The sequence below is a fragment of the Diplotaxodon limnothrissa genome, linkage group LG3 (assembly GCF_057381915.1).
Source record: "Diplotaxodon limnothrissa isolate DT_005_m linkage group LG3, D_limnothrissa_male_GT1.1, whole genome shotgun sequence".
Classification (NCBI taxonomy): Eukaryota; Metazoa; Chordata; class Actinopteri; order Cichliformes; family Cichlidae; genus Diplotaxodon; species Diplotaxodon limnothrissa.
In genome coordinates this window covers 18315964-18336596 of record NC_140598.1, presented here as the reverse complement: position 1 = coordinate 18336596, position 20633 = coordinate 18315964, and the positions used below count along the sequence as shown (strand labels likewise).

At 41.8% G+C, this 20633-nt stretch overlaps 1 protein-coding gene across 1 annotated transcript; it reads left to right on the top strand.

The window, feature by feature from the left end:
* Positions 1 to 1929: 1929 nt before the first annotated feature.
* On the top strand, positions 1930 to 19484 carry LOC146634770 (uncharacterized). Its single transcript, XM_085349957.1, has 7 exons — positions 1930 to 2088; positions 10247 to 10385; positions 10579 to 10620; positions 17636 to 17677; positions 17766 to 18035; positions 18124 to 18366; positions 19282 to 19484. The coding sequence occupies exons 1-7, from the start codon at positions 1930 to 1932 to the stop codon at positions 19482 to 19484; spliced, it is 1098 nt and encodes a 365-aa protein (XP_085206083.1).
* Positions 19485 to 20633: the final 1149 nt, after the last annotated feature.

The following is a 20633-nucleotide window of genomic DNA, read 5'->3' as shown; positions in this document are numbered from 1 at the left end:
TCTGGTGTGTCTGTTGACTGCTAAGAGCGGTTCTTCACCGGCTGCTCGGCCTATTTTCACAGGTAAAAGACCAGACTTAAGTGCACTGTGCCGCATATGGTAGGGTAGTTAGCTGTCCCTAATTTTTGGGGACTTTCCGTGTTTTGTAGAGACGTAGAGACGTGTCATGCCACACCTTATGTTTGCTTTTGTTAATAAAACAAACAAACAAAAAACTAATATATATATATATATATATATATATCAACAAGGTCCGGATCAACAAGGTCCGCGTCAGGTGTTGAGGAACCAGGGCACCCTGACGAAAAGTGGGCTACTGGAACAAGAAGGCATCGGTGGGCAAGAGATGAAAACAGGGCGTTGTTGGAATGCTACTACGCAAGTAACCCCGGCGGAAGGGGCTACATGAATATCGGAGCACTAGGTGCCGGGAATAACATCGGAGATCTCTGTCCAGAAGAGCGCAGTCCTGGGAACAGCTAAGATACTGCGCAGGACCCTCAAGCTCCCAGGCCTCTGGTAGAGGACCCGAGCTTGAAGGATAAACCGCCTGCAGGGGCGTGCTGGGTGTTTTATATATATATATATATATATATATATATATATATATATATATATATATATATATAGTTTTTGGGTTTTTTTAAGTTAACACATTCCTCAGTAGAAATACATGCACTGGGGGCGAGTGGAGACCCCTCCAAGATCGCGGTCAGTGGGGATACACGCTCCAACAGACTGGCCCAGTCCATGTCACCTCTATGTATATTTGATCTATGGAAAGCCACGTTAGGCTTTCCAGCACCCAGTGTATTCAGGTCTATGTAGTTTTGAATGTTTGGTTCTAGCTCACACAGCTTTGACAGGTGAAACTTATTCACTGTATTGAAGACTCATAGGTGAAGTTGAAAATACCATTTTTTGTATTTTTGTGCAGGCACGACTTTCTGGTGTTATACACTGTCCTGGCGTTGCAGATCTAGTGGTTCCAGTTAAGACGTGGTCAGCCTTCTAAAGAAAGTGGGAATCTCACCAAAGGCCAGGACAAAGGCTCAAACCATCATCTTCTCCTGGTATCGAATACCAAGGGACCTTCTGAAGTAAGCTTTAACAAGTAAGCTTAAATTGAGTAATTCAGAATCATGAAGTATGGATTGCCCTTGCAAAATCTGTAAATTTGCAACCTCCACTAAGGAAGAGCTGATGAAACATTATATGCTTACTATGCTTGTATAGTAGTGGCTGTGTGTGTTTGTTTATGGAAGCTGGAGGCTTTTTCAACTGTTGTGTTATATCCATGCACCATGCAGTGGATGTTTACAGCGCTGTTTGTCGTAAAGTCTAAATCAGCTTCTGCAAATCTTCCGTGTTACTTTTGCACTTTTCATTTACCGTGAACATGATTACTGAGCTCCCAAGAAATATTTGTTTTCATTACTGAGTCATTTTAATCACTTTTGCACACAACATGCTAGCACCTGCTATTCACTTCCATTGTTTATGCTCTGCTAAAGCAAATGGATTGCTTCCAGATCAGGAGAATTAGTGTGCTGTCTACAAAAGGCTTGTTTCTCACTTTCTAACTGTGGCAATATGGCAATAGATAAAATTTCACTTAGAAGTGGAATAACCCTTAAAATGATTTATTAGATTTTCTTTTCAAAGTGGAAAAACAAAACTGTGAAAAACAAGACATTTTTTATTTTAAACGTTGGATTAATTTAGCTTTTAAAAATTACAGAATGACAAAGTAAAATCACTGAAAAACACAAAAGACAACCTGTTTTAGCTTATTTTCCTACCTGTAGTAGTTCATTCCCTTATGCACGTCATCCTGAAGTGCTTAAGCTATGTATTTTATACATCCTAGCATTTAATTTCTCCTACAAGGATGAGGAGGAGCTCAACGCAGACCTTGCACTGCAAATCATGAAGATTGCTATCATTGGTGATGGGCCTGCAACCATCATCGTTGAGGGATCCAAGATCCTGGAGAGGATTGATGTTGCCAGATCCTGTGCTTTGATGATGGGAGTAATCTACGCTCTGAACCTTACCTATCCCAAGCAGCTGAAATTTACCTTTGAGGTATTTCAAAAGCTGTGCCTTGAGCTTGATGGACAAAAAGCCAGCTCTAAAGTAATGAATCTTAAGTTTGGTATTTTCTAAGGCAGACTTGATAGACCATTCGTGAGTGAGTTTCACAAAAACCTTATTCCTGCATTTATAAAGCGCTGTTCTTAAGTCTTCTGAGTTAATGTTTTGCCGTGTCTTAAATGCTGTTATTTGCACATTTTTAAGGAATGCGTTTAATTTCTCCCATGACCTGTGTTCTGAGGGTACTGGTGTGTTTTAAAGTTTGTGTAATGCCCTCTTTAGCTGGCCTTAATCTTGAGGGTGAAAAGTCAAATATAGAAGAGAATCAAGAATACTTTGAGTGCTGACAAAGTTGAATGAAAGAAGCTTTGCTCATTTTATGTTTAAATTAGTGCATTTAATGTATAGCAGCCTGTCATCTTTTGTTTTGATTCACTGTCAAATGTTAAAGTAAAAAAAAAAAAGAGGATTCAAGTAGTAGGTTGTATTACAATTTTAATACACAGTTCCTTAAGTTTCAGCGGGCAATTTGTGTTCTAGGAAACTGAAGCCCACAAATCTTGCACTTCACATGCACGTTAAAGAATTGTGATGTTTGTTATTGTAATTAAATGGGTCTAACTCATTTGAATACATCTGTCTGAATTTCTATTCTTTCTGAGCACCAGGTACGCGTCCCTTAGCTGATGTCCAGGTATTTGGCATCACATCTGCCGCATTCAACCAAATACACACAACATCCATTTCTTTTTCTGAAGGTCATGACACAAGAGCACACACAGCGCATGTTAAGGCTGACCTTCGTTTGGGGAAAAAAGTGATCGACAAGTTTCTAAGGTCTTAGAACCTTGACTTCTTTGTGGGCAGGCACCACCATGCATGAGCCTGCCCACGCGGTAGTCATGGTTATAAGACACAGCCAAATGATCAAGGTTGTATTTTGGAGCGACTTAGCCTGCTGGGAAACAGGTAAATGCCCTTATAGAATCTCCTGTAGGACCAAAAAATTACTACACTGTAACCAAAATATCATATTTGACCAACATAAATACTATTTATGCCGACAGTTAAGTTCATTTTAATTATAAATGTGTTTTATTTTGATCAAAAAGTTACTACTTCATACATAAATATAATCTTGGATCAACTTAAATTCCTGTGTATTTGTTGACAATTATTAAGTTCATGTTACTCAGAATGTGGGTTTTTTTGTGGCCTAAAAGTAATTTCACTATACATAAAATTCACGTTGGATGAACTTAAATTTTTGTGTTCTAGTCGAAAATTATTAAGTTAATTTTACTTAAGAATGTTTTTAATTGTGGCCAAAAAAGCTACTTCACCATAATCAAAAATATTGCTTTGAATTAATTCTATTCTGCCAGAAGTTGGCTTAACTCAAAAATTCTAGTGGAAAACGTTAACATGTTTTTGTTTATTTGAAACAATGTTTTATTTATTAGAGTGTAGGTTTCTGCAGGTGTTAGCATGTCTGGTGTGCTGGCAGTCACGCTTTGCTTCATAAGCTGAGGCTAAGTTGTTGTTTCTTGCTGTTTGTTATGATCTACTTTATTCATCACTTTTCCAGAACCACAAGCAACTCCATGTCCCTGTGTGACACTAACATGCTGCAGCTCGTCCTCTGTGAGCGGTTGGTGTCTTGGCTCAGGTGATCAGTTTCTGTTTCAGGTCACTTTCTACATGCTGATCATAACATGCAGGTGACCTCAGTCAGGAGGATGATCCAGGTGTTGTGTTTACCTGTCTGCTGTGGTTTCTTACAGATACCAGACTGCATCAGCTTGGAGCTTCTGTCCAGAACTGTTGGCTGGTCACGCAGATGATTAAGATGAATTCAAGGTCAACTGAACAGAGAACTGTCCCTGCAGTAGCCATTTCTGTAGTGATGTGTTTCAGTACAGTAGTTACTTTATAGCTGATAACAGTCTTTACAAGGTTAATGCAGCGTTCCAGGATTCTGGTCCAGTAACTGGGGTATCTGGTCACACAGCTCCACCTCTGTTGGCAGATGTCCAGTTTCAGTTGCAAGCTTGCTATCACTCTCTTCCTATTGTTCTATTAGCTATCAATAGGAGTATCATTAGAATATAGTTTTTGACTGGACTATACGTCTCTCTAGGTATAACTCCTAAAAGAGATCTGATTGGATTTAGTGGAGACATAACTTGTCTGTTTCTTCTTTGATTCTTATCCTGAATCATTGGATTAATGGACAATCCCAAAAAGTATGTGAATAATTTCCTATTTTCTCATCTGATTTTAAGTTCCAAAGGCCTGCATTGTCCCACCTACTAAAGCCACTGACTCACACAGAAGGCTGGAATTCTTCCGATTGCCTCTCACTGGTGCGGTCTTTGAAACAGATAATTGTTGTCCACACCTTGAGAGTACTTTCTATTGTTGGGTTTTTGACCGACGTTGCATTAATGAAAGGTCGTGTTGATAAAGACACGTTCTTAGCTTTACTTTCCTTAATCTGGACCCAGTTTTCTGTCATCAGTTAAGTTTTGTAATGTTTTGTAGCGGCTCTTATCGCGGTCAGCAAATCAAGCTGCATTTTGAGTTTAAGCCCAGTTTATGTGAGTGTGCATGGCTGCACACAGCAGCTTTCATTACAGGATGAAGCTTGTCATGTTCTTCTTTGTCTTATAGCGGCTAGAAATTATTTTTTGAAGTCGCACAAATAATTTGTGTGGAGCTTATTTGATGCAGAACACCTGATTGTTCTGTAAATAGTAAATCATTAAAAGAAAAGCTGCATTTTTATGCAAATAGCTGCAAGTGGATTTGCTATTTGCAAAACTCGTGCACAGGTTTTTAAAATGTACAATTTATATTTTTTATTTTAAGTTCTGAAAATGATTCGTTAAACATGTTTGTGGTTGTTACAGTAAAAAATAAAACTTTTTCTACTGAGAGTTTGTTTTCTTTATCTGATTTTAGATCAATTGTGTTAATACAGTGTCCCCACTGTCAAAATGAAAAAAAATAACAGTAAATTCAAACATGTGAGGTTGTGCTGAAAAGAATGATACCAAACAAGGCAAAGTAAATAGTTTTTAAAGGTGAAATGTAGAGGAAACATCAAAAACGGCTGATTATACCCTGGACCCCAGGAGGTGGCACACTGTTTTCTAAGTAACGCAATAGTTACTTTTCCTAATATTTAGTTACTTTTAAAATATTGTAACTCAGTTACTTTATTAAAGAAGTAACTAGTAAGTATAACTGATAGGTTTGTAGCTTGAACCTATTCGCTGGAACGTTGAAGACAATATAATTACACAGCAAGCAAGACACAAGTAGGCAAAGCTCTTCATGTTTCTCGTGCACGGGAGAGAACCGGACAAACGCCGTTCCTTCGCTTGACCCCAGTTGCTCTCGTCCGCTCCCCCGTAACACTGTTCTTTTATTGAGGTTACATGAATATGCATAGGTTCATATGACGTCTACATACAAACAAAGAGCACCTTTGACCCCATAAAGACTTCCCTAAACCTGCTGGTCTGGAAGTCCAGCAGTTCATCTAAACCAAAGGCACTAAGCCTAAAACAGATACAGCCACGTTTATCCTGCCATAAAACAATAAGAGAAGGTACGACCTCTCCCATGCTCCCAGGATGTAGGTGTGCACACAAAGTTTGCAGACTATTAAGGATCAAACCTCTACCAATCTACAACTAATTATAAAACTCTAAGCATATATAAGTAGATATTTCTAAGCATAAATGACAATCAACAATACAAAACCTGACAATAACTAATTACTTTTTGAAATTAACCAACACTGCTGATGTTGACCTCTCCCAGTTTGAGTTCCGACTCAACTGTCCAATCAAAGCTCTTTGTTTCTCTCTTCACTTTCTTCCAGTAAAATTTAATCACGGCTCATGTTGGATGATTTTGATCACATCACTGTAAACTTGTTCAGTCATTTTCACTCCAGTTTTATTTATATTGTGCCATATTGTAAGGTGAATACAGTATTACAACAACAGAAAGAAAACTTGAAGACTAATCCAGTGTTGGCTGTGGTTGGGAGGCCTGTGCTGTCTGAGCCTGATGCTGGATACTGGTTAACTTGTACGTGTCTGAAACACATGATCAGGACGCGACTGGCACAGGTGTTTGTCTAGGACAGCTTTTATTGTGGCGGTGCCTCCTGTCAGAGTGCTACAGCTTCCTGTTGAGAGTCTCCTGAGAGGAGGGTGAGGTCCGAGGCAGTGAGGAGCTCTGTAACGGGACTGTGAGGATGAAAATGAGGCTGCTGTCTGTGATCCTGCTGCACGGTAAGAAGAATTTCCAACCTCTGATCCAGCACACACTCTGAAGGAGCTGCTTTTTCAGTGTGTGTGTCTCCTTTACACACAGATGCTGGCAGGGTGTCAGGATGTGTGTTCAGCTTCTGTCTGCTTGCTGTGCAAACACATGCAAAAGTAACACACAAACAATAACTATAATACAGAAAAGGGCCATTAGATTAATAAATAAAGTGGGGTACAGGGACCATACAAATGTACTCTTTGTCAAAATGCAAGCTATTAAATTCCAAGACTTGGTGAAGCTTAAAACAGCGCAAATAATGTATAAAGTAAGAAATAAATTGCTTCTAAAAGAAATCTGTAAATTGTTCATAGAAAGAGAAGGTGGGTATAACTTAAGAGGGAAATGGAATTTAAATACAAAGTGCTAGAACGACTTTAAAAATCTAACAGAAGAAATAAAAGAAATTAAAACATAAACCAGTTGAAAATAAAATATAAAAAACTTATTTCAAATAATTATAAGAATGAAGAAAACAGGGTTAATGCAGGACGGTGATGTTGCTGTAAATGGTGTTGTAGTTCTTTTCTGTTTGTTTGTTTGTTTTCATAACTTGTGAATCTGCAGATTTACACATTCTGTCTTTTTCATATGAAAAACTTACTTTTGCTTCATATGTTGTTTGTTTAATTTAAGACTAAAAGAAAATTAAATGGATGAGAGGTCAAACATGAGGGGGTAGGGACAAATAACTATATACTTCTGGTTATTTTGTAATGATTGTGAGGCACATGTGTGAAAGGAAATGAACTGAGCTGGATCACAGTGTGTGTGCATTAACTTCAGTATTGTTTGGAAAAACTTCTTCCTGAGAGAAGGTTTTCATAAACCCTGCTTCTGTGCTCACAAGTCTTTATGCATCAGAGCTGTGTGCCTTTATTTCTATTTATTTCTATTTTTGACTTACTGTTTAGAGGCTTCATTGACCAGCACCTCCATCTGACGGTGCTGGAGATTGATTTGGTGTATTTTATATTTAAAAAAATTGTTTTGTTTTGTTTTTCAAAGGGGAAAGTCTGCACGTTCATGTGGACACAAGCCTGTTCATGATACGAGTCAGGGTGATGCGGGGGTGGGATTGACAGGTTCTAATGAAAAGGACACAGAAAGAGAAAGAGAAGGATGAGACCGTTACACTAGTCTGTACTTGTCAAAACTGGCATCTTACACCATGAAACTGTTCTTACACTGTTGTTTTATAACCTGTTCAAAACACTGACATGAGTCCACTATCAGATAAGATCATTAGTAACCTTCACTGTTTCTGTGCTGTGATGAAACCTGACTGAAACTCTTCAAATAAACCATTCCTCTGCAGATGATCTGTTAGCTGTTTGACAACTACTCTTTCAAGGGTGTTTGATATGAAAGGAAGGTTGGAGATTGGCCTGTAATTAGCTAAGACTGCTGGGTCTAGAGATGCTTTTTGAGTAAAGGTTTAACTACAGCCAGCTTGAAGGCCTGTGGTACATAGCTGATTATTAGAGATAGGTTGATCATATTTAAGATCGAAGAATTAATTAATGGCAGGACTTCTCTTGGCAGTCTTTACAGATAATTTTTTTCAAGAGTAATTAGTTACTTTATTACTAGGGATGGGTACCGGTATTCGGTACCATTATTGCACCGGTTCTGACATAAAGGGTAGTAACCAGACCGAAAGTCAGCGTACATTTCGGGGGGGGGTTTTTTGGTAGTGATGTGCGGATCGATCCTGAAATATCGATTCCTCCGATACCAGTCATTTATGTTCTAGAATCGATTCTCACATTAAAATATCGATAATTTAGTAATTTAGAGTAAATTTGTAGTTTATCATTAACAGGAACACAGTGGAAAGAAACTATAACATTGGATTGTCTACATTCGAAGGAACTACTTCCTCTTCCGCCTTTCAAAGTCATGTGCGAAATACGGCTGTATAAACATGTTGCAGCCCCTTGGCGTGCGCACTCACAACAAGGGCTGAGCGTAATTGGAGTCATGTGCGGATTTGTTTTACCTCCACAAACAGCTGAGACGTGGTTTGCGATACATGTGGCAAAAAAGTGAGGTGTTGTGGCAACATCACTAACCTTGTCAAACACCTCAGAGTAAATCATATCACAGAATATGACGAGCGTATGTTGAGGCAAACTGAAGAGGATGAGATGGACACGTGACCCAACAGCGCTAGGCAAACAAGCAAGCAGGTTCAGCTAGCCAGGCCCGCTCAGCACTGCATCAATGACAGAGAATATCCTGGTAGATAGCTGTGGGAATAGTAATAATATTGTTATCTTCAGACTTAATTTTCACAGTGCAACTGGCTCATTCTTATTTATCCAACTGAAAAAGTATTTTTGCTAAGACCCTTATCTAATACATTTACCTTAGTGACGCTCATGAACACCACAGTCACTGCAGATGGATAGAAAGATACTTTATTGATCCCACAAATGAAATATTTGTGTTACAGCAGCATCAGTCTACAAATAACAGAGCTAAAATAATAATAAAAAACGAATGTAAAAATGAAATTAATTAAAAGCAGTAAAGTTCAGACTGACACAGGAAGAATTTCATGTTCTTCATGGCAGCCGGGTTGAATCAGTCTGAGGGATGAGGAAGCTCTGCTGCCTCAGCAGTGAGGACTGTGATGGTTGTGCATGATAGAGAGCAGTTTGTTCAGTGACCTCCGACCCTCACTGGCTCAAGACATTCTAAATAATTCACCACAGTGCTGCAAGCTAACCTGTTTATCCTGCACAAAACTACCCAGGATTTTCATGTATTAATGGAAGAACATGAAATAAGTATACCTTACTTTGTTTTGCAAGACATTTCACAATATGAAAGTACATCACATACAGATAGGGCTGCCACAAACAATTATTTTGATAGTCGACTAGTCACTAATCGGAAGATTAGTTAGACTAATCTAAGGAGCTTGCAAAGAAAAGCGTCTGGACTTCTTTAAGTTACTTGAAGACGTTTCATCTCTCATCCGAGAAGCTTCTTCAGTTCTAAGGTCAAATGGTGGAGAGTCCCAGATATAAACCTAGTGGGAGTGACCCCCACAGAGGGACAAAAGGACCCCCTGATGATCCTCTAATCGCCTGAGCCAAGGTGTGAAACTGGGTGTGGGACCCAATCAGCCAGAGTTTCGGGTGTGTTCATTGTGAAACCTGGCCCCACCTTGCGATCATGCGAATTCCTGAGATCAGATGGCCCAGGATGTGAGTGGGCGTTAAGGCGTCTGGGAAGGGATCTCAAAACGTCTTCAAGTAACTTAAAGAAGTCCAGACGCTTTTCTTTGCAAGCTCCTTTGACTACGATGACCTGGATGACTGAGAACCTTCACAGACATAGTTAGACTAATCATATCATGCATCCATTGGACGTACAACGTGCACCAGCAGCATCTGCTCTAATATAACTATCATTAGCTTAGAGCTTTAAGTGATTAAGATATGTGCTATCTAAAAATAAAGACAAGATGACAGTTTATTGAATTTAAATTAAATTTGCAGATTGTTTCGGTGAAGTTTAATAAAGTCGGCCGTCTGCTCCTTGCTATCTAAATGTCATGGTCCGCGGCCCGGCGTCCGAGGAGCTGATGGGATGCTCACGCCCACGGGCATGGCTGTTAACTCCACACCTGCACCCCATCCCAGGCGATCATCAGGTGGACTATTTGATCCAGCCCAGCCTGCTGCTCCACGCCAGTCCGTAGTCGTCTCACAGCGGTAACGTACACCTGCGGGAAAGCGATTGTGAAAACTCATCTGTCTGAACTAGCGCTAATTCTGTCCTGTGCACTCAGAAAACAACTCGGCATGTTTTTTTGAGCCACCTGCCCATCTGGAATTTGGATCGCCTTCAGTACTCGCCACCTCGACTTTCCTGGAGCTCCCCCGTGGACCCTCACCCCTCCCTCCGGCTCCCACGGCCCCGCTGTCATCGTAAGACTCATACTCTTCCCCCACGTATGCTGCTATTTCCCCGCACCCCAATAATTCTTTTCCTTTTTCTGTTGGAGCCTCCCACAGTCCCGTTTTCGGCGTTCCTGCGCGACTCACCTCCCGGTCCCTTGGTTTCTCTAGTTTCACGCATGTTTTCCTTCTACCCTCCGGGACACCTTCAGTTAAAATAAAGTTGATTTTCTCATACTCCTGTGTGTGTTGACTCTGCTTCTGGGTCCAGCTTGTGCGCTGAACTTCGGTTCATGACAATAAAATATAACAGGACATTCTCGAGCATGGCAGCATGGTGGCACGGTGGTTAGCACTGGTGCCGCACAGCTAGAAGGTCCTGAGTTCAATTCCAACATCAGTCTTTCTGTGTGGAGTTTGCATGTTCTCCCCGTGTTTGCGTGGGTTCCCTCCGGGTACTCCGGCTTCCTCCCACCGTCCAAAGACATGCAGCTTGTGGGGATAGGTTAATTGGATAATCCAAATTGTCACTAGGTGTGAATGTGCGAGTGAATGTGAGTGCGAATGGTTGTCTGTCCCTGTGTGTTGGCCCTGTGACAGACTGGCGACCTGTCCAGGGTGTACCCTGCCTCTCGCCCTATGACAGCTGGGATAGGCTCCAGCGCCCCCGCGACCCTGAAAAGGATAAGCGGAAGCGAATGGATGGATTCTCAAGCATCTCACACTTCTGATAATCAGCTGTCTGCTTGACGTTTATTCAGCTGTGTTAAAACTATATAACTTTAATCTCAGCCAAACCGATTTACTCAGGAACAAATAAAATACTGAAAAAATGTTTTAAGTTATCTAAGTGACTTATGTATCATGTTTAACCTGAGTAGCGAAAGACGGCGGTGGGTTTAAAAACGGTTTGCCGGGAGTCCGGTGTTCTCACGGGCTCTAGTTAGCCTCGCCCCCGGCTAGTTATCGAGCTAGTGGGTAACAGACGTCTCCGAAAACGTCGGAGCGCTTTTGAAAATATGTGGTGTCTTGATAAACTGAGCAGATATTTGAGGTTTACACAGCTACATTCTCGCCTGTTAAACATTTATTTTGTGACCCAGAAAGAATAATAAAAGTAGTAGAACTAACTAGCTGCCGCCATTGTTGGCAACTGGGACACAGCTTCTTCTTCTCCGGGGTTTAATGGCAGCTGGCATCCTTGTACATGCAGTGCTGCCATCTTCGGTTTCAGTCCGTTATTACACTCTTAAATCCTGTTACTTATTCCTGCGGCTTTTGTGATCTTACAAAGCTTCAAACGACGTGTCAACTATTAAATTAGTCGACGATTTTGATAGTCGACGTAATCGTGACTAGTCAGCTAATCGTAGAAGCCCTACATTCAGATGATTCAAATCCTGACTTCTTTATACTTCCAGTTCATGACATCACACTAAGCAGTCCTTCTCTTTAAATCTAAGCTCTCTACGTCCTCTCATGTCCTTCTTTCTTATCTTCTTATCTTTCTCCATCTCTGAGTGACGTTAGCTCTCTTTCTTTCCTCTCTTTGAAATACAGCAGCTGGACCGTTAACTGTAACACACTGTGAGACAAACTGCACACAAACAGTTTGTGTGTTTGCTGATGTTTGTTGTGCTCATAGAAACACTGCATTTGAAATGACCTGACATATAATAAACCGTTACTCCCTTTATGCTCGCTCCTCTTCTTTTTTTTTTTTTTTTCCTAAATGACATCAGAAACAGCAGTATGCGACATTACGTGATGGCAGAGCTTCAGTTCATCCTTTGTCATTTTTTTTTTTTTTTTTTTTTTTAATAAATAGGACAGGGGGAATGAATGAGAGAGAGAGGGGGAGAGAAAGAAAGAAAACCAAAGGGGAGAAGAGACGGTGAGAAGGGGGGGGAAGAGAGAGAGAGAAAAAAAAAACTCCTGGGTCACCTGTATGGAGAAAAAAAACAAACAAACAAACAAACAAAAACAAACAGAGGAGACAGCAAACAACAAAGAGCAACATAATAATAGAGAAAACAAAGCACCATCACAATAAACTAGCTAGTCATAGATATCAGTATTTACTAAGTAATAAACGATATTGTGCAGCACGCAAGATAGACAGCGCACAGTGTGCTTTGAGGCAGCAGCCAAGAAAGCTTTAGTCCGCGTCTGTGAATACCCATGTGTGCATACCTGTGTGGATCAGCATGCTTGCATTCCAAAGGTTTCTCCATGTAATGATCTGCTAGGGAGTGTGGGGGGGCCACAGCCCCGTCCTCCAGGGTGTGAAGCGGGTATGGAGGAGATCAAAACTCCAGACATCCAGAGGCCCCCAGAACACAAGAGACCATGGAAGACCAACAGAGGGGCAGCCGCGCCACTGTCCCAGTAAGAGCTGAGGAGAGTCCCAGATGAGGGCTCGCCCAGCAGCAGGTAAGCGCATAGTCCCTCCTGCTAACCCTCAATGACTAAGTGTATTTAAAATTGAGAGGTGGGCAACGACGTCAGGGGTGAGGTATACACCCTGATGGTGATTTGGACTCCGTGATTGTGCCCACCCCCAAGATCCTATATGTATGTGTAATGAGAGTGTGAATAATGTGAATGTCTAAGTTGTGGGATAAAATTGAGGCAGAGGCAGCCAGAAGGGGACAGGGGGGGGGTAGCCTCCTCTGCACCCTGGTGACATACCCCCACTCCAAGGCCCTGCATGTGTGGGTGGTTGTGGAGGAGCGGGAAGAGGGAGGCAGCTGGAGATGGGGAGGGAAGGAAGGGAGGGGCAGGTAACCCCTCCCTGGGGCCAGCTCCCCCGCTGACCCCAGTAGGCACTCCCACCCTCCGCGACCCGCCAGGGAAGGGGGGCCCAGGCCCATCAGACCGGGGCCCAGTGCAGTAGCGCCCCCCGGCTCCACAGAGCCCTGGACAGTCCACCCAACCCCACCACAGAGAAAACTGCACCCACCCCACCAACCACACATCTTCCAGACTACATAAGACGGTAAACGCCCAGGCTGAGATCTTCCTCCACCTCTCCTGTATCTCCCCCTCCTGCAGAGAGTTCCTGAGAGAAGAAAGCTCCTGCAAGATGTGACCATCCCCCCCACCAGTTGAAGAGCCCCCCAGGCGGCTCGATGCACCGGCGGCACCCTGCTCCAGGGCCGGGCCCCCATGCACCCACCCGCCCACAACCCCGGCAACACACCAACCAGGACCCGAGCCCCCGAGGCCCGGCCCGGGCCCCAGCCCAGAGACGGAGCGCCCCCAGAACCTCACGCCCATCCCGGACCCACCCAGGGGCAGCCAGGTTGCCAGGTCAGTAACCCGCGTCCGTCAGCACAGACCCTCCCCTAGCCCCGCTGCACGCAGCCGCGAGGAAACAGTCACCTGAGAGCCAACAGAGCCCTCAACCGGACGTGACCGCTACCCCGGGTTGAGCCCCCCAAGGAAGATGCCTCCGGGGAACCCCCCGACGCCCTAAGCCTGTCCCTACCCCCTCACCAATCACAACAGTGAAGGCGGGACCAAACTATGACCCCCCACCCCCACTAGGTGATGGAGCTGATAAAAGGGGCCCAGAGCAATTGATCTAATGTGGTGGCAGAGGCTGTGTCAAGACTAATGTAATCTAATAGATAATTTCTATATTGGTTAGAATTAAGATTATTTTTATTTTTCCAGTTCATGAGGACTGTTTTCTTGGCTATGCATAGGGCAGTGAAGATCATATGGGCTATATTCTTTTCTGAAGTGACATTATCTAAGCTGCCCAACAAACACACTAAGGGGGAGGTTGGAATGTTACATTTCAGACATTTTGATAAGTCTTCACATATCTCGCGCCAAAACTTTTGCACTGGTGGACAGAACCAAAGAGCGTGGATGTAATTGTCTGGTGTATTGCCTTGACAGTGTGAGCAGTTGTTGGAAGATGTAAAGCCCATCTTGAACATCCGATGACCTGTATAGTGCACTCTATGAAGTATTTTGTATTGTATTAATTGCAGACTGGGATTTTTAATTAATTTAAAAGTTTTTAAGCAAATCTGAGACCAGAAGTTTTGGTCTAGGTTGACTGATAAATCTGCTTCCCACTTTGCAGTAGGAAGGGATATTGATTCATCTAATTTAGAAAGTGTTCTGTATATTTTAGATAATAATTTGGGGGATTTAAGAGTAAGGAAATGTGCCGCACTTAGTGGTGTTTGTAATTCAACTTGACTGAGGTTAAATTTCTTTTTTACTATGGATTTAATTTGTTGATATTCTAAAAACCTTGTCTTGTTGATCCCATATTGTTCAACTAGTCTGTCAAATGGAATAAATTCTGTTCCCTCTAATATATGTTCTAAGTATTTAATTCCTTTACAACTCCATTCTGGGAAATTAATCATATTATTGTTTTGTAATATGTCAGGGTTATTCCAGATAGGTGTACGTTTGCATGGGATTAATGAAGACTCCGTTATTTTTAGAAACTCCCACCATGCTGTTAGAGAAAAGCTGATGTTGATACTTTTAAAGCATTCATGTCTTTTGATGTTTGAGCTAATAAATGGTAGGTCTGAAATCTCTAGATCCTTGCATAGTGCCTGTTCAACATCTAGCCAGGGCTCAACTAAGAAGGTATGTTTTAACCATTCTGAGATGAACTGAAGCCTGTTGGCTAAGAAGTATTGGTGAAAATTAGGCAGATCTAATCCTCCTCTATCCTTGGTTCTTTGTAGCGTTTTTAAGCTGATACGTGGGGGTTTATCTTTCCAAAGGAATTTGGAAATATATGAATCCAGAGATCTGAACCAATCTTGTGATGGTTTGTTAGGCATCATCAAAAATAAGTAATATATTTTTGGCAAGATCATCATTTTTATAGTGGCGACCCTTCCCATGAGTGATATGGGTAAAGATTTCCATCTAGTCAGATCACCTTCTACTTTCTTTAGAAGTGGGATGTGGTTTAGTTTAGTTAAGTCTGAAAGCTTAGGAGAGACATTAATACCTAAATATTTAATATTTCCGGATTGCAGTGGGGCAGAGGAAGAATTATGGAAGGAGCAGTTAATGGGGAGAACTGTAGATTTTGGCCAGTTAATTGAATAATCTGAAACTCTTGAAAACCAGTTTATTAAAGTAATTACCTCAGAGAGGTTGGTTTGTGTGTTTTGCAGAAAAAGCAACACATCATCCGCATAGAGACTGATTTTATGTTCTATGTTCTTACATTTTATGCCCTTAATTGTTGTAGCCTGTCTAAATGCTGCTGCTAGAGGTTCGATAAAAATTGCAAAAAGTGAGGGGGAGAGTGGGCATCCCTGTCTGGTGCCCCTCAGGAGACAGAAGCTGGAGGATGTCTGGTCATTTGTTCTGATACGAGCCGTTGGGGAATTGTATAATATTCTTATCCAGTTTATGAAAGAGTTTCCAAAACCAAATTTGTGTAAAGTTGCGAATAAAAATTTCCAATTAACTCTGTCAAATGCTTTTTCTGCATCTAGAGATAATATTATGGCTTCGATGTTTTTATCGTATGAGTAGTCTATTAAATTAAGTAATCTACGAGTGTTTGTTGAGGAGTGCCGACCTTTTATGAAACCAGTTTGGTCAGGATGAATTAAGAGGGGGGTCATTTTCTCTAATCTCTTTGAGAGAGCTTTGCAGATTATTTTAAGGTCTACATTTAAAAGAGAAATTGGACGATAGCTTGAGGGAAATAAAGGGTCTTTGCCTGGTTTTAGCAGGAGACTAATGTTGGCAGAATTCATATTTGGTGGTAGTCTGCCCTTTTCCTCGATTTCCTGCAACATGCTGTGGAATACTGGTGCCAAAATTGTCCAGAATTCTTTGTAGAATTCTGCAGGGAAGCCGTCTGGACCTGGAGCCTTATTATTGGGCATACTTATCAGGGCTTCCTGGAGTTCACTTGGCGTCAGTGGCGAATCCAATTCCATTGCTTGACTGTCTAGTAATTTTGGAAGAGTTACGTTGTCAAGAAACAGATCAATTTCATTTTTAGATGGGTTTATTTGTGGTGAGTATAAAGTTTCATAGAAATCCCTAAAAATGTTGTTTATTCTTCCAGGATCATATATTGTGTTCCCCGATAAATCTTTAGCAGCACATATAGTTGTTTTTTCTTTATTTATTTTTAGCTGGTTAGCTAGAAATCGACCTGATTTATTACTGTGTTCAAAATTCTGCAAGCGAAGTCTTTGTATAAGGAATTGTGTTTTTTTATTAATAGTTTCATTTAATTCTAGTTTTGTTTTGCATATTTTGTTCAATGTTTCCTGATCTTGGTGGGACGCGTAGGCTTCTTCTAGTGATTTGATGTTTTTTTCTAATTCCTGAATATTTTTGTTTTCTTCTTTCTTTTTGTGTGATGAGAAAGAAATTATTTTACCTCTCATCACAGCTTTCCCTGCTTCCCATAGAACAGAAGCAGATATTCCGGGAGTGTCATTAAAGTCTAAATATGAAGTCCATTCCTTTTTAAAGTATTTAATAAAGTCTTCATCTTTAAGTAGTGATATATTAAATCTCCAGTTTTTACTTGGCGTAGTATTATTCTTGTGCATTAGTGTTAAAGATACAGGAGCATGATCGCTGACAGCTATAGGATGAATCTCAGTGTCTGAAATGTCACACAGCAGTGAGCTGCTGACCAAAAAATAATCCAGACGAGAGTAAGAGTGATGAACATGCGAGAAAAAAGTATATTCCTTACTGGTGGGGTGAAGAGAGCGCCATGCATCGCAAAGACCAAAGTCGTTCATATACTGTTTGATTATATTTGTGGACTGCCAATTACGCTGAGTTCCTGTTGTGCTCGCTCCTCTTCAGCAGGGCTAGCTAGATGCTGAAGTACTGTGACTTATTGCCCCGCCCACTTTTACCACTTAAGCACAGTAACAAAGTATCTGTACTTTGGTAATGCCCCCCTCTGTTGATAAATCATGCATTATTTATACACAGTTTTTTGCACACCCTATAAGAGAATGAAGCTCGTACACCAGGAGTGTCAAACTCCAGGTCTCGAGAGCCTGCAGGTTTTATATCTCACCCTGGGTCAACACACCTGACTCTAATGATTATTTTATTACCAGGCCTCTGCAGAACTTCAAGACATGTTGAGGAAGTTACTTAGCCATTTAAATCAGCTGTGTTAGATCAAGGACATGTCTAAAACCTGCAGGACACCGGCCCTCGAGGCCTGAGTTGGCCAACCCCGTAGTACACCCTCACACTTTCTCTGACCTTCAGTGACCTCTGTCCTCCTGTTGCAGGTGTGTGTGTGCTGCATCTCTCTGCACTGACTGTTTCTGCAGGTGAGTTGATGGAAGTGAAAACCATCAGTGAGACTCCAACAAGAACACAAATACATTTAGTCTGTCTGTGTATCTGTCTGCCCTTCAGTCTCGCTGAGTGTAGCGCCAAATTCAACAACGTTCTTCACTGGTAGTGGTCTAGCAGTTCTGACTTGTGATGACTATAATGGAAAAACAGTTGATGGATGGACAGTGAAGAGGACCAGAGGAGGACGCACTGAGATGTGTGCAGCAGCTGCAGGATTTGTTCTTAAAAATTCTCAGTGTCAACTCATGTTGGACAAAGCCTCTGATGGAGCTTACTTCTGTGAAAGCTCATCTGGACAGCGTAGTGATGAAGTCAACATCATTGTTTCAGGTACAGATGTTCCAGCTGTGTCTGTATGACTCTGTGTGTTGGTGGAAGTCTGTCTCTGTATCACTCTGTTTGTGTCTCTGTTGGTCAGCTGGTTCCCTGATCCTGGACATCCCTTCATCTCCTGTGTGGACAGGAAGTAATGTGACTCTGCTCTGTCAATCCAGAGAGGGTAAACAGGGGAACTCTGATTTTTATAAAAGTGTTGAAAGGATTGGATTTGATCCTGAAGGAAAGTGGATTCTCATTAATGTTCAGAAGTCTGATGAAGGTCTCTACTCGTGCTCAGCTGGTGTTGATAAGAACTCTCCTGAATTCAGACTTACAGTCAGAGGTCAGTGCAATGATCTTTCTTATTCAACCTCTTTTCCTGGACTTTAGTAGAAATGTCATAGAGATCAATGAAAGGTGGTAGGTTATATCTTACTTTATCGATACATGTTCTCTTAATGTATTCAGGTCACATAAACAGAGCAGCCAGAGAAAATTATCCCATCATTACAAAGGTTGGAATATTAAAGAAGGAACAAAGAAGTCCATCTTCACTGTGGTGGCACAAAACCTCTATTTGACTTTAAAACTCTGCTGGATTTACTAAAGAGACTCAGTGTCAGGTTGTGACTGACAGATGTGAACATTAGTTTCTTTTCAGGCCCATGTTTCTCTTTCAAGAGGAGAATATTTGAATGAATCACACAAATGTGAGTCACTAAGGTTTAACCACAGAGAAAAGCACATCTTATAGCTGCTGTGAAAGATGCAGGGAGTCAGTTTAGAATGAGACCATCTCCTCTGCTGATCGGGCCCACCACAGTTGACACACCTGTCCATTGGTATTGTAGGTCGGCTAGCAGTCGTGTCTGTGTGAGGGGAGTACAGGAGAGGACTCAGGATAGGCAGAATCCCTCGATCCAATCGTCTGCAGTTGATCCTGATCTAACTCATTTATTCTATAATGCTGATTTCTGTCTGCGGTCTTGGGATGAGAGAAGAAGATGGGTACGCCCAGACCGTCACTGCACTCCTCTCCATCCTGTGCCTGATAAAGTCCATAAATAAAGACTTTCATGACAGATAGTCTCAGTGTATCCTCAGTGTAACCTGAAGATCCTTTCTTTAGTCTTTCAAGAATTCAGACAGCTCTGTCTATCAGTGAGGAAGCTTCCACAGACTACTGGAACTGATGAGCTGACCAGATAATAAACTGACTGAACCATCTTTGTCATTGTTCCTGCAGATCCTCCCGCAGATCCTCCTCCTAATGTAAAAGCTCCTCCTCCTACCAGTAAAAAAGACCCTGAAGACACAAATAAAAAAAACCCTCGTGGTAACAATAAACCAAAAAAGCAAGATGAGGAGGATGGGTGGTACTGGTCCCCATCCTCTGGCCCTCCTCTCACAGCCTTCATCATGTCAGGTCTGGTTTCTGTGGTTCTCCTGGTTCTGGTTTGAGTTCTGCTCCTTTGGAGGAAGCTAAAAGGTAAGACGTGTGTCGGCTGAGTCACAGAGCACATACATGTGTGTGTTAGGGAAGGTCAAAGGGCACCAGATCTGAGCTGAAATCACTGATGTTTGTCTCTGAACAGGAAAGTGAGGACGCACTCTGCCTTATGGAGGACCTTCATCCTACTGTCTCTGATTGGCTGCTGTTCTGTGACATCATTGGCCCCCCCTGAAGCTCCAGTAACCAGTATAAAAGCAGGGGGTGTGTCTTCAGAGTGTCAGCTTTGCTGGTGTATCTTTACTGGGATTTTACATGTTTGGTCTTATTATGCAGCACTTCGTGGGTTTTTAAAAAAAATGGTTTTAAGTAAAATATTTTGGGACGTTTAAAGGTTTTCCTGCAGCTCTGCAATGACTTGTATTGTCAGACATGAGAGCTGTGACAGTGTGTGTATTACACAGGTTTTGCGCTGTAATAATAAACTATTAAAGTTTCTCACCACAAACACATTAATGTCTGAGTCTTTGTTCAAGACTGCTGGAGAACAGCTGGTCTCCAAGCACAGCACCATGACAGGGTGGCAGTCAGTAGAAAAAACAGAAGATGTTCCTGCTCATCAGTGGGATGATACGTGATTAAGACTGTTAAATGGATGTTAATCCAGCCGCCGACCACGCCCACACTGCCTCAGCTCACCGTCATGTTTGCTGTAAAATGTTTTAAAGTTAATGTTACAAAGGTTCCTGTTTCTTCCTGCCCCTTTCCCCTTACTCTCCCTCACCTCACCAGACTTGCATTGTTTCCATTTCTCTCCTTTGAAAGGCTCTAGTTTGCCCTCAATTGCACTCATCTGGCACACATTATATAAGGACTGCACACACTTACAGATCACCTTTTTTGCTTCCACATGAGGCAGCAGCTAAGAGTTTAGCCATGTGTGTCTCCCCTTAAGTTACGCTACATTACCTTCTTGATGCGTTGAAGTTGGGCACTGAGGAGGACTGAATAAAATAAAAAAACAAAAGACACATTGTAAATATGATACTCACTAAAATCATTTTCTTTAACTTTGACTGATCTTTTCATTTTAAAATGTCCTAAGTTAAGTAGTTTAAACTAGAAGTCAGGGACATTGCAGCTGCCATTCCATCTTTGTA

Excerpts from the sequence above, each read along its gene's own strand:
- LOC146634770 (XM_085349957.1), top strand. The coding sequence starts at position 1,930 with ATGAAGATTGCTATCATTGGTGATGGGCCTGCAACCATCATCGTTGAG. Across the intron at positions 10,621-17,635 it reads TGTGTTGACTCTGCTTCTGG|GTGTGTGTGTGCTGCATCTC; the intron begins GTCCAGCTTGTG and ends CTCCTGTTGCAG. Across the intron at positions 17,678-17,765 it reads TGCACTGACTGTTTCTGCAG|TCTCGCTGAGTGTAGCGCCA; the intron begins GTGAGTTGATGG and ends TCTGCCCTTCAG.